At 45.3% G+C, this 14721-nt stretch overlaps 2 protein-coding genes across 2 annotated transcripts in view; both read left to right on the forward strand.

Moving 5' to 3' along the window:
* eif3ea (eukaryotic translation initiation factor 3, subunit E, a) overlaps positions 1–14721 on the forward strand; it is a gene marked incomplete at its 3' end in the record, with an annotated part of 112629 nt that overhangs the window by 91120 nt on the left and 6788 nt on the right. The window contains 2 exon segments of the mRNA XM_084335915.1: positions 10151–10253; positions 14296–14430. Of these exon segments, the coding sequence (XP_084192041.1) occupies positions 10151–10253; positions 14296–14430 (238 nt within the window).
* Positions 2479–5087, forward strand: LOC311246326 (uncharacterized protein). Its single transcript, XM_084336477.1, has 4 exons — positions 2479–2676; positions 3062–3227; positions 3413–3528; positions 3647–5087. The coding sequence occupies exons 1-4, from the start codon at positions 2527–2529 to the stop codon at positions 4451–4453; spliced, it is 1239 nt and encodes a 412-aa protein (XP_084192603.1). The 5' UTR covers positions 2479–2526; the 3' UTR covers positions 4454–5087.

Genomic DNA, 14721 nt, shown 5'->3' on the forward strand with positions numbered 1-14721 from the left:
CTTTTGACAATAAATAAAATCTGAATTTGTTCTTACTTGCTTGCATGGGTAAATAAAGGTTATAGAAATGTAAAAAAAGAAATAAAAAAAATTGAAAACCGATACCGATATTTTCCTATATCTCATTTTAATGCCAATATCGGCCGATAATATCGGACATCCCTAGTTCTGGCTCTTACTCGCCACTCTGCCTCCCTCACAACATGTGATTAATGGACCAGGAAGTGATAATTAGTGAGGTAAATTGTTTTTATACAGACCTCATAACCCCCATTATTTTGCATGCACGTGCCATCACACACACACACTACAAGCTATATACCCAGGCTATATGCACTCACAAATTAGTACCTATTTTGGCAGGCATGTGTGTTAATAAAGGCTGTGTGTCGGGTGTATTGAGATGGGAAGTAGGGTTCCTGTTGTAATTGTGGGCAATGTGGGAGAGGGGGCGGGGGATATTTATAGTTCTCTTATATGAAATAGGGGACCAGCAGGAAACGGGGGGGGGGGGGGGGGGGGGGGGGGGTCTAGAATGGGGGTATCAAGGGGGTCTAGTTATGTTGAAAAGCCACAAGGGAGGCCAGCTGCACTGGGTAAAGGCTTTGGATCAAAGAGTCCCAGCCACCTCCTACCTCTCCCCCTCTGTTGTGACACATCCACATCTCCCTCCCGCGTCCCCTGCCTGCAAACCTGGCTTTCATTTGGGAGGACAGTAGCCGCCGCGGTCCCTCGCCCGGTGTGTCACGACAGCCTTCAGAGACCAGGTGGGGAGAAGGGGGTAGAGGCTACATCAAAGGAACCTTAAAGGAAGTGGCCAGAGAGGGAACAGACTCTGAAGAGGGGGGGGGGGGGGGGTCCCCACCACCACCACCACCACTTCTAATTGAGTTAGACTCGAGAGTCTCTAAATCTCCTGTGTTCCGTGTAAGACACGCTGTGAGGCCATTGGAGGCTGTTCTTTGTTGTTTTGAGATTTTGATTGTTTTGTGAGATGAACTGTTTTAAGTGCAATGAGTTGGTCGGTTATTAACATTATTACTACATCAATGAGCAGCTGGTCTTTTAGTCCCATAGTTGCAAAATTAGCAAACGGTGCTTTGTGTGGTCCGTGGTCCGTACTGCTGTGGGGGAACAAGGTGCGAGCTGCTTATAGCTCTGGCTCTGTTTCTGTTCACAGGTAAAGCATCCTTATTCCCTCAGTCCTCCTGTCTAGACTGTCCCTTGGCTGTGTGTGTGTGTGTGTGTGTGTGTGTGTGTGTGTGTATTTACAAGACGGTGACTTCAGTAGTAAATATGAGCCCATTTTGTGCTGGTATTCTGTCCTCGACCGCCACCTGGACAGACTTTGATAAAAGGGTTTTGGAAAAACTCCAGAATCCTGTGGTCAATTATTGTGTAGCTACTGCTATGACCCAATATAATAATCAGTTGTTCTGTCTCTGTCTATGTTAGTTTGGTGTGTGTTGTTGTTACTAGGCATGACTTCAGTGTTGGATCAGGGCCCAGGCGTGTGACACGCAGGGACTAGGGGCCGACATGTAACACGCGTGTGGTGGGCTGTGGGACAAATAATGACATTGATAATGAATGAATGTAACACATAAACATCAGTGTCCTAGGTTGAAATAGTCAAGTTTGTTTAAAGATCATTGCATCAAAATGGACCAAATATAACTTGTAATAGAAGTGTACTGCAGTCGGTGTGTATATATCATTATGAAACCTGGGAGTAGGTTATCTTTACAGCAAAACATTTTTAACATTCCAGCAAGATTTATGTTTGAAGGTCAGAAAAAGGACAAATCATTTTCCAACTCGAGGGCTAAGGGCCCGAATGTAGCGCGTTTTGTCTGCAATTGACCAAATAATACAACTGGACATTGATCATTGGGAAATGTAAACTCTGTCTTAGGTCTTACAGTATATCATCTCTGTCTTAGGTCTTACAGTATATCATCTCTGTCTTAGGTCTTACAGTATATCATCTCTGTCTTAGGTCTTACAGTATATCATCTCTGTCTTAGGTCTTACAGTATATCATCTCTGTCTTAGGTCTTACAGTATATCATCTCTGTCTTAGGTCTTACAGTATATCATCTCTGTCTTAGGTCTTACAGTATATCATCTCTGTCTTAGGTCTTACAGTATATCATCTCTGTCTTAGGTCTTACAGTATATCATCTCTGTCTTAGGTCTTACAGTATATCATCTCTGTCTTAGGTCTTACAGTATATCATCTCTGTCTTAGGTCTTATGCCCGCTCTTAACTGGGAGATATTTTGCATCTTATAAGTTCCTTGCAAGCCACACTGTGCGACACAAATTGAATAATCTTGGGTACGACCATCAATCTGATGGATGTACACTGTGCGATGAGAGTCGTAGGCTACGACGCAGACTACGTAGCGTCATAATAAAGCGTAGCATCATCATAAAGCGTTATCCTGTGTGTCATCAGTGTGCGTCAACCTGACGAGTTGTAAACAAGACGGTCGTGATACGAAGAAGAAGCAGACTGTGAACATGCCAATGTCCAGGAAGCGAACACTTGCCATAGTGGCTTTTATGTGCCTAGAGAGGCCGGCTATATTTAAAAAAAAGAGAAAGAGAACAAAGTCGTGGCTAGGGAAAAGAGGCCAACTGGGAATGCCAGTCCTGCAAATGGAACTTGAGGTAAGTAACGTTATTAACGTCAGCATGCTAACGCTACATGTGTCGTAGCCTCCTAATGAATGTTGAGCTTGTTATCACTGCTAGCTTGTGTTGTTCCCAATGCACTCATTAATGTCTGCCTGTTGTACTTCTAGATACTAACGTCAGCATGCTAACGCTACATGTGTCGTACCCTCCTAATGAATGTTGAGCTTGTTATCACTGCTAGCTTGTGTTGTTCCCAATGCACTCATTAATGTCTGCCTGTTGTACTTCTAGATACTAACGTCAGCATGCTAACGCTACATGTGTCGTACCCTCCTAATGAATGTTGAGCTTGTTTACCTCACTGCTAGCTTGTGTTGTTCTCAATGCACCCATTAAAGTCTGCCTGTTGTACTTCTAGACAGATGATCGAAGTGGATTCAGAAGTCTACTCCGCATGGATGTGGAACAGTTCGATCATCTGCTACAGCTGGTGGCTCCTTATATCTCCAAAGCAGACACCCAGATGAGGAGAGCGATCACTGCCAGAGAGAGACTGTCCATCACACTGCGATACTTAGCAACAGGTAATAATCAGGGGTTGTAGTGGAGGGTAAACCCAAGTGAACTCAGGCTACAGTGTATCCGCGGTGACCAGAATGTAACTATAGAATGTGTCAGTCTAATAGTTCTGATATGCTGCAGTTTGGCACATTTATTTGTCGACGCGCATACATAAATGATATTCTACAATCATTCTCCATGCTGACAGGAGAGTCGTTCACTTCCCTGAGCTTCCAGTACCGTATTGGACAGAGCACTGTTGGTGTGATTGTCAAGGAGACATGCAAGGTGTTGCACCAGGTCCTGAAGAAGGATCACCTGACGGTAAGATCCATTTAGAAGCAGCTAGAATGTAACATATGGGACAATCATACCTAGATCAGATAAATATTGATAGATTCATGTCACTGTTCTGATGCAGTCTGTCTGTCTGTTTGTGTAGACACCGACTACAGAGGCTGAGTGGAGAGCAGTGGCCAGTGGCTTCCAGGAGAATTGGCAATTCCCTCACTGTCTCGGAGCCATAGATGGAAAACACATCACCATCCGCCCACCAGGCAACAGTGGGAGCACCTTCAGGAACTACAAGTCTCGTTTCTCTGTGGTCCTGATGGCTGTTGTAGACGCCAATTATCGTTTCCTCTATGCGAATATTGGAACCCAGGGCAGAGTGTCTGATGGAGGTGTTTATGCCCACTGTGACCTGAAAAAGGCATTGGACAGCAACCAGTTAAATGTCCCGCCAGCCCAAAGTCTGCCAGGTACAGATGTAGTCACCCCTTTCATGTTCATTGCAGACGAGGCTTTTCCGCTCCACACACACCTGATGAAGCCATACCCCTTCAGACAGCTTGACCATGACCAGCGTGTCTACAACTACAGACTGTCAAGAGCGAGGCGTGTTGTAGAGAATGCGTTTGGCATACTTGCCAACAAATGGCGAGTCTTTCTCACCATCATTCCCCTAGAACCAGATACAGTGTCCCAGATAACCCTGGCTGCTCTCTCCCTGCACAACTACCTACGAGCCCAGGCCACAGACACCTACATCCCCCCTGCTCTGGTCGACACGGAGGATGAGGACCACCACATCATCCCTGGGAGCTGGCGCAGTGATGCCGCCCTGGCATCAGTGCCTGCTAGCAGGGATCGGAATGCCAACAGAACTGCAAAGGAGCAGCGCGACACACTGAAACAATACTTTGTCTCACCATCAGGTTCTGTGCATTGGCAGGAAGACATGTTGTAATGTCCTTTTGTACTTTTTTGGTTATAAAGATGGTGTTTGAACACTAGGCCTATACACCATAGCCTAACTGTTGGGCCTAAAATCATTATACATGTCCTAAAAGAAAATAACATATGCCTAGGCCTACTTGTAGGGCCTATCGAGTTCAAATGTAGGCCTACATGTTAAGCTACGTAAATATACACACGTTAAATACGATAACCATATAGGTAGGCCTACAGGCTAACCTTGTTATTCTGTTTTATTTAAAGGCACATAGGGACATGCATGACATATATAGTACTGTTACATTTGTGACATATACGATATGCAAATATACACTGTTGATGATATGATATAATGTTAATAGACTAGTGTCTCATTCTCCGTTGCTACTTTACTGTTTGTTGGATACCATTCCCCCACATAGAGACGAATGTTGGTTTTTGCCTCTACACTATATATAATATAATAATTATCTCCTATCAGGTTGGTTCTGTCCACCTGTCTCTCTGTCGGCAGCTAACCTCACAAACTACAGGGCAGTTTTATGACAAGCATATAAGTTAATTAATTTCCATCATTGTCCATTGAAATGCATATTCAGTATGAAGTTACAGCTTTTGATTCAGGGCTGACCAGACGTGTGCACCAATCAAGGGGGGGGGGGGGGGGGTCACCTCATCGCCCAGCCGAAGGGCATTGTCTCCGATTAGTACAACGTTGGGGAGAATTAAGAGGGGAGAATGCAAGGGAACAAACAACACACAGAGTTAGAGTAAACAAAAACAACAGCTCACCAACAACAGGGACAGTGGTCACTAGCTTACTTGTAGATTTACTTGGATGGAAGTAAGACTGCTGGACCTTGACCCTGAAGTTCTACAAAATTGAAATATCAATCTAACACGGGTCATTGATAACCCCGATACAAGTGGTAATTAATCATTTTCTTTGTCTTTATTATAACTGCTTTATTATTCATTTCATTCTATTTCCTTGTTTGTCTGAGAAATGTAAATAAATGAAACTGGAATGGTTTATCAAAGTAATTATTTTTTTATTTGAATAGCAAGTGCTTCAAGATTAGCAAGTGCTTCAAGATATCAAAAAAATTAAGAAATTACAGTATTTCTATACAGTATATACAAATACAATATATATAATAAATATATAAATATATACTATAATATAAATATACGCTCTGCTCCCCCTTTTGATCACAAAAAAAGAATGTAAGAAGGTGCTTCAAGATATCAAAAAAATTTAGAAATTACAGTATATGAACTTACTGTTCACTGCTCAACAGGGGCTAGAAAACTTCAAATAAAGTGCAAAGTATAAGGAAAATAAAACGTACTATAAAAAAAAAAAGATTCCTGAGGCAGGCAGCCACGAACCCCAACCACGGAGGACCCGGTGTCCGGCACCCCCGCGGGCCAAAGCATCACGCCTCTTTAATGCCTCGACCCGCAGAGACACCGAACCACGCCCCCCCCCCAGTCAGAGCCCACGGCCGCCAGACCCAGAAAATATACATCATTAAAATTACAAGAAAAAAAACAAGTGGACAATGGCACTCGCTCACTCTGCTCCCCCTTTTGATCACAAAAAAAGAATGTAAAATAAGGTGTTTCAGAATGTAAGAAGGTGCTTCAAGATATCAAAACAATTTAGAAATTACAGTATATGAACTTACTGTTCACTGCTCAACAGGGGCTAGAAAACTTCAAATAAAGTGCAAAGTATAAGGAAAATAAAACGTACTATAAAAAAAAAAAGATTCCTGAGGCAGGCAGCCACGAACCCCAACCACGGAGGACCCGGTGTCCGGCACCCCCGCGGGCCAAAGCATCACGCCTCTTTAATGCCTCGACCCGCAGAGACACCGAACCACGCCCCCCCCCCAGTCAGAGCCCACGGCCGCCAGACCCAGAAAATATACATCATTAAAATTACAAGAAAAAAAACAAGTGGAGGAAAATAAAACGTACTATAAAAAAAAAAAGATTCCTGAGGCAGGCAGCCACGAACCCCAACCACGGAGGACCCGGTGTCCGGCACCCCCGCGGGCCAAAGCATCACGCCTCTTTAATGCCTCGACCCGCAGAGACACCGAACCACGCCCCCCCCCCCCAGTCAGAGCCCACGGCCGCCAGACCCAGAAAATATACATCATTAAAATTACAAGAAAAAAAACAAGTGGAGGAAAATAAAACGTACTATAAAAAAAAAAGATTCCTGAGGCAGGCAGCCACGAACCCCAACCACGGAGGACCCGGTGTCCGGCACCCCCGCGGGCCAAAGCATCACGCCTCTTTAATGCCTCGACCCGCAGAGACACCGAACCACGCCCCCCCCCCAGTCAGAGCCCACGGCCGCCAGACCCAGAAAATATACATCATTAAAATTACAAGAAAAAAAACAAGTGGACAATGGCACTACCACACTACCAGTTGTACTGATTATCAGTAATCATATTCAGCCTGCGTATCTGAATTTTCACTGAGCATCCCCATGTAGCTACTAGACGGTTGAGAACTGGGAGTGGGAGGAGGCTGGTGGTAGGGTTGAAAGGTTTGCGTTTGCCGCTGGTGTGGTGTGTTGTGTGGGAAGGTGCGATACATCGGCTGATTCGGCTGTGATGCAGGACCCTGCACCTGTTGACGTATTGACATGCTTCTGTCCTGAGATTCATAAATCATCCTCATGATGGACCGCCTTGCTCGCATTTTTTCAACAGGATCCGTTACGTGACGCATCTCACTGCCCACCTGTTTACCAAAAATTACATCTTCATCATCATCATCTCTGTTGTCTGAAACTACTTGCTTGAGGAGGTCAATCTTCTCTCTCTCAAGGTTCAGCCCTCTCTCCCATGGCTTGCTCCGGACCACTTTTGCCTGACCACCCGGTGTGGGTGTGGGTGCGGGTGTGGATGTACGGGTTGGTGGGTCCTGTGCTGATGATTCTGACACCGCTGATTCCCCAAGGTCATCACTCTCTGGATCTTGTTCAGCAGTGTCAGCACAGCTGTCCGTCACTGAATCATCTAGCTGGATGAAGGACATAGGATCAGAATAATCTTTATTGACCAAGTATACACACAATGATTATGCAGGTGACACCATTTGTGAACTGTAGGACACAGTACAAGGTGATAATTAAGCAATAAACCACGAGAGGCAGTGGGTTACAGGGTATTTTACAAAGGCTACTACAGTATATAGTTTGTAGATATATGGAAAATATATAGTTTGGTATAAAATTCCAAATAGAATGGGTTACAGAGAAACGTTCATCCAGTTGATTTTAAACGTGTAATTAAAAGAGAAATTTAAGAAGTCAAGGCCACCACAGACTATAGTATTCATTATTAAGAAATAAACGGTCTGACAACTTTAGTGGTTCAATCCTGATGAATTGAAAATGGGGGACCCTGATGTAAACAAGACGAAAGTCTTTCTCTGGTCTGCATCCCCTTAACAATTGTGTGTATTGAGCTGTACTGTATTGTACCCATTCTGCAATCTGTTAATAAAGTTTTCAATCAATCAATCAAGTATGTACAGTAAGTACGTTATTATTGTCAATTTCCAAATATACACATACCTCCAGGGTGCTGTAGGACTGACGAGGCAATACATGATGCTTTAGGAAGTCCAGGTACTTCAGTATCCATGTCTGTCGCTGGGTTGGGTCTTTAGTCCCACTTCCACTGGGTTTGGGATGTAATAGCTTCCCGTATTGGGTGCGCAGGGACGCTGCATGCGTTACCACCTCTTCGGCTGTGAAGCGCAATAACAACATTACGTTAGTTAATGTACACTGAAAGTGGGCTGACAGAAACAAGACTGTACTTGCATAGTGTGTGTGTGTGTGCTAGCTAGCTAGCCAGCCGCTAGCTAGCCAGCCGCTAGCTAGCTAGCTAGCTAGCCAGCCGCTAGCTAGCTAGCTAGCCACTAACGTTAAACTCACCCGGGAGCTGCAATTCCTCCGCCATTTCCTTCCATTCTTTGTCCTTCTGTACACGGTCATGGTAACAGCTGGAGGACACATCATACAGGCATGGCTTCTGTTGCCACAACTCGACAAGCCTCTCCTCTTTGATACGACTCCACACAATTGGCGTCCGTTTGCGGGGCGGCATTATTGGATTGTACAGTCACTGTCCCACATAAACGCACATGTGTCGCACTGATCACACGTCATCATGCGGTCGCACTGATCACACGTCATCATGCTGCATTTCTATTGGTTGGTAGCTGACGCTGGTCGTAGAATATCAAGCACTGTCAGATATGTGTCGCAGGCATCTTTGATCGCAAGACTTGCACGTCGGTCATCTTTGAACCTCTCTCACTGTGCGACGTACGACCTGCGTCTTGGAGCCACGATTTCGCCCACGACCACAGATTATGCCACGATTGGTCATCTTTCGTCTGGGACGGCCGAAAATCGCCCAGTTAAGAGCGGGCATTACAGTATATCATCTGTCTTATGTCTTACAGTATATCCACATGTGTGTCGCTCTCTGGAGCCATTTGTAGCCAAATATAATGTTGTGGCGGGCCTCCTTTAGGAAGGCATGATCTGCAGTCTACTCTCCTGTTCATGAAGTCCCCCCACATTGATACACATTAGGACCCCCACATTGATACATGTTAGGACCCCCACATTGATACACATTAGGACCCCCACATTGATACATGTTAGGACCCCCACATTGATACACGTTAGGACCCCCACATTGATACACATTAGGACCCCCACATTGATACATGTTAGGACCCCCACATTGATACATGTTAGGACCCCCACATTGATACATGTTAGGACCCCCACATTGATACATGTTAGGACCCCCACATTGATACATGTTAGGACCCCCACATTGATACATGTTAGGACCCCACATTGATACATGTTAGGACCCCCACATTGATACATGTTAGGACCCCCACATTGATACATGTTAGGACCCCCACATTGATACATGTTAGGACCCCCACATTGATACATGTTAGGACCCCACATTGATACATGTTAGGACCCCCACATTGATACACATTAGGACCCCCACATTGATACATGTTAGGACCCCCACATTGATACATGTTAGGACCCCCACATTGATACATGTTAGGACCCCCACATTGATACACATTAGGACCCCCACATTGATACATGTTAGGACCCCCACATTGATACATGTTAGGACCCCCACATTGATACATGTTAGGACCCCCACATTGATACATGTTAGGACCCCCACATTGATACATGTTAGGACTCAGACCCCATTTGATTAGATTCAGTCTCAGGGAGAAGATCTATGTTGTTAGATATGATGGCGAAGTAATATTTACCTATGACCCTCATCTTATGCTGAATTAAATAGTGCAATTAAAACTATCCCCCATTTTTCTGAGGACACCTCGGGACTTCCTCGAGGACCCCTGGGTGTCCCCGGACCCCTGCTTGAGAAGCGCTGCCCTGCCTGATTAAGACCCCGTGTCTCTGCTCCCCAGCATGCTAACCCTAACCCCTGGGTGTCCCCAGACCCCCCCCTGATTAAGACCCCGTGTCTCGTCTCTGCTCCCCAGCATGCTAACCCTGACCCCCCCCCCTGATTAACACCCTGTGTCTGGTCTCTGCTCCCCAGCATCCTAACCCTGACCCCCCCCCTGATTAACACCCCGTGTCTCTGCTCCCCAGCATGCTGGCAGACAAGCTGAACATGACGCCGGACGAGGCTGAGCGATGGATCGTCAACCTTATCCGCAACGCCAGACTGGACGCCAAGATAGACTCCAAACTGGTAAGACAGCCGTCTGCTTCCTCGATCAATCACCCCGAGACTTGATTGATTGATTGATTAATCAAAGTGTTTTTAAAACAGCCCCTTTTGCAATTGGCGGGGGTCATGGTCATGTGGTCCTTTTGTACATTCTGTGTCTCGTAACTGTGGAAGGAATATGAAAGCTATTATCTGTCCTGATTTTGTAATTGAAGGGTGGACCGTATGGATGTTGTAACCACAATACCTCACCCTCTTTAGGTCTCCTTTGTGTCGTTCCACGTTGGGCCTGCGTGTTTTGGCATAGCCATCACGTTACAGGTTCTCTGTAATCAGCTCTGCTGCAATGACATAGAATTACCTAGATGCACCGCTCGCATTCTGCATGAATGTGACCTATGCGGTCACTACTGATTGGTGTAGGAGGGCTGGTGGGTCTGGGAGACCCAACGTGATTGGCGGTGACATGTTTCATCGTGGGCGTGTAATGATGACACCTATTTGGATCGATACATCAGTTGCCACGCCACGGTGATGGAATAATAAACTCATGACAACACCGGTGTTACCTGTGACACCGGACATTTTATAAAATGACACTCAATATCTGTAGAGCGCTTAACGTTAGGGCTTGTGTCCATATAGCGTCTTTTCCTGGGAGCCAGCTTTTTTTTTTTTTTTTTTTAACAATTATTCACAATGAGGAGTGAGTATGCGTATTGCGTAGCTAACATAGCAAACGGACGAATTGCGATGCCAGGCAATAAAAAAATAACAAATATACAATAAAAGGCAAAGGGGTGAATTGCGATGCCAGACAATAGAAATGGATAACAAATGTATAATAAAATGCAACGGTGCAAACCGCGGTTCAAGATAACAAATGGATCACTTTAATCAAAAGCAACAACGCTAGTCTGTCATACAACGGTGTTTAGGTGGTTGGTGATAGCTACACTGTTATACCATAACCATAGATGCATAACTCACACGCAACAGGTTTTCTCCTCACCATAACCATAAGCGCTTCATCCAACACCCTGGCAGTGCTTTTCTGCAAGTAAAAAATGCTATTATTGCCACAAGCCGCTGCTAGATTCCTCCACTGTGTCTGTCCGTCTACATCTGTTTCGGATTCATTTTCAATGATTAGTATCCATTTGTTGGACAGACAGCGTTGATGTTAGGTTCTAATAAACAAATGAAGTTGAGCTCCTCTCCAGTGGAGTCCAGTTGTACTTTCACTGCTGCAGGGTTTAATCGTCGTTCAGAATCCTCCGATATCCTAACGTGACGTCTCTAGAGCCTTCTTTCTCTCGATCAAAAGCCAACGATCCAATTCCATCAATTCAATTATTTATTTTCAATCATTCTTTGTCCAAATTCAAAGGATTATGCTTCAGGGTTTTCAAGTGTTACGCAGAGCTTAACCTAAAGGATCGGGGGGGGGAATGGGACTCGTTTTTATTATTATTATTATAATAAAAATGTTCATACCCAAAGTAATTTGCGATTTATTATACTTTATACTTATAGAACATGCATGAGTCTGGTCTCTTTTGAAAGGTAACATTCTTTATTTATTTTTTATCAAATATTTGAAAGGTAACATTCTGAAGTTTCTTACACAATAAAGGAGAATCACTTTGAGAGCTAATGAAATGGAGTAACAGAGGTTTGAACACACTGAAGTAAACGTTTTGTGTACTCATTTATTTTCACTCGTTACCAGATGCCTGTTTTTAAGTTCCAGGTGAGCTGGAAAACATAATGGTTCCATAGCCTGAAGCCTTATGTAGTACAGGTCCATAGCCTGAAGCCTTATGTAGTACAGGTCCAAAGTTTATAACAATCCCACGGGAAATCAATGTTTTACAACGGTTTTTGTCGCGTGTTTACCAGTAACAATTCGGCATGATTATCCAAAATGGCCATTCGCTGCCTTAATTTCGAGGGCTTCTTCGTCTTCTTGTGTCACCTTCCCCCACTGTCAGCGGCCGTCTGGGATCGCTTTCGGAGCAGACGCTCCTTGGCTACAACGGTGGTCAATAATTTTCGCCATCAGCGGTGACCGGTCAGTTCAGGACGTGGTCACTCGTCCGAGCGGCTCGTCAAATGACACTCGCCGGATGTTTCGTCTTGTAACTCGGGAATGGAATCACGCAATAGGTCGAGTGAGGTGACGATCGAAAGGCGGAAAAATTGTACTTTCCAACAATGTATTGGTTGACCGGCGCAAACGCAGCCCAGAGCAGACTAATAATGAACGGTATTGTTTAATAGTCGCGAGGCTATTTAAAGATGGCTGGTTTGTGTTTTGTGCAGGACGTCCCCCATGTAGTGCGATGATAACGTAGTGACGATTCTCTCTTCTGACCACTCGGTGGTCTGCACACCACTGTCTGGTATCGCTTCTACCCGCTTGGCACCTCGATAGAGCAGGTACTAAAAAAGTACACGGTACCATCCGCAAATTTTGGCAATGGAAAACCGAAAAGGCCGAGTAGAGTCGAGTAGATGCCATGCAGTGGAAAACCCCGTTACAATCTTGATGATGGAACTCTAGCAAAACACTAGCATTTGCATAAAAAATAATGGTAGGCCAGCTGTAGTTTACATAGCTTGCATACAATTTTGTCTCGATGTTCCACAAGTTTGCCTTGTAGTAGTGACCAAAATCCAAAGTATTTAGAAGCGGGGCTTTTTCAGATCGCTCGGAGTGCAACTCTGCGGCCGCGTTGGGTTCTGAACTCTGTGCCATCATCATGCCACGCTGCAATTGTTGTGGAACTATTGGCACGTTCTTCAGCACAAGGATTAGACCTCCGTTTCATTTTCACTCGGCTAAACGAAAGTGACGTCGCATGTCTCCTCGCCGTCACGCAGCGCATTCAGGTCCACATGAGGAGTGGAGAGGAAGACAGCCTGGCCTGTTTTTTCACAATCAAATGTATGTTGTTTATTTTATATATATATACACAATTTGACTATATAATATTTGTTGACGGCCCTAGAACAGAGCACTAGAGCAGACGCACCAGACACCAGGCTTTCTGAACGCATTATGAAGTCGCTGCCAGTGAACATCCCGGTAGATCTCTATGATTTATATTGATTGATATTGAAATCACAATTATTAAACGTGATTACCAATTGATTTGAGAACATCATATGACCACGACTGCATTTGTTTTACTTTTCTTCTCGACAAAAGTCTGGCTCTTCTACATGTTGTCACCAAAGACATTTCAGAATAACTGGAGAAACGCGCCACGGCTCCCTCCTCCCTCACCATCAGCTGAAACCACTGTTTGGTGCTTGGGGGGCGGGGCATGGTGCTTGGGGGGCGGGGCATGGTGCTTGGGGGGGCGGGGCACATTGCTATGAAGGAAGGGTGCGCTGCGTTTACAAGACACGAGACTAAATGAGAGTAACATGGCATGCTGCACAATAATGGTTTATTCTCAATTATCTTGTTTTCATGATCGTGGGAAGACAAAATCGTAGTTTAAATAAAAAAAATTAAAACTTGCCTAGCCCTACCTCGTTGTAGATTAAGAGTTTTACACTCCTACAGTTAGAATAGTTGTGACTGGTGGGCGGCTGGGTGGTGTAGCGGAGATTGGGCCACAGTCGTCATACTATCAATTGGCAGAGGTAGCGGGTGGAAAGCCGTGGGTGGGGATTGGACGTTGTGGACAGCGACTCCTACAGGTCGGTTGGGTGACGCCGGTGCGGTGGAAACAGGAAGTATCGGGGGCAGCGTGAGCCTCCCATGCGTTACTCCTCGCCACTGAGAGCTCGAGCTGCTGCGGTGAAAAGATGCGACAGGCTGCCTCCTCGTGTACCTGAGGGGACACGTGATGCAAGGCTTCTATCCTCACTACAGCCGACCAGTGGGAGGCATAGTCTAGCAACGTTCAAGACAGGGGAGGGGAGAATTGAAGGGAGAATTGGCCATACGAAATTGGGGATGGGAGAAAAATGGAAAACGAGGAGAAAAAGTGGATTAAAAAAAAAAGAATAGTTGTGACCGTGTCCATTCTTCCCCCTGCTTTTCTAGGGCCACGTGGTCATGGGGAACAACGCCATATCACCGTACCAACAGGTGATTGAGAAGACCAAGAGCCTCTCCTTCCGCAGCCAGATGCTGGCCATGAACATTGAGAAGAAGCAGGCGCATAACAACAGGAACGAGGTGAGTCACACGCACGCACGCACACGCACGCACGCACGCACGCACACACACACACACGCACATACGCACATAAATGCATACCGGTACATACAGCCACTGGTGTGTGAAATCCTTGCATCTCCATAAGGATCAACTTCTCACATATGAAGAGAAACAACCTTGTTTTCAGACACTCGTGTATTTTTGAAGTTATCCCCCTCCAAAAGTAAAAAATGAATCGAGAAAGATGCGAGATTTGCGTGCGCCTTCACCTGCCGGCCCCCCCCCTCACCAAAGGCTGCTCACCTCTCC

Source organism: Notolepis coatsorum, assembly GCF_963971535.1.
Source record: "Notolepis coatsorum genome assembly, chromosome: 19".
NCBI classification, from domain to species: Eukaryota; Metazoa; Chordata; class Actinopteri; order Aulopiformes; family Paralepididae; genus Notolepis; species Notolepis coatsorum.

Excerpts from the sequence above, each read along its gene's own strand:
- LOC311246326 (XM_084336477.1), top strand. The coding sequence starts at position 2,527 with ATGCCAATGTCCAGGAAGCGAACACTTGCCATAGTGGCTTTTATGTGC. Across the intron at positions 2,677-3,061 it reads TCCTGCAAATGGAACTTGAG|ACAGATGATCGAAGTGGATT; the intron begins GTAAGTAACGTT and ends TTGTACTTCTAG. Across the intron at positions 3,529-3,646 it reads TGAAGAAGGATCACCTGACG|ACACCGACTACAGAGGCTGA; the intron begins GTAAGATCCATT and ends CTGTTTGTGTAG.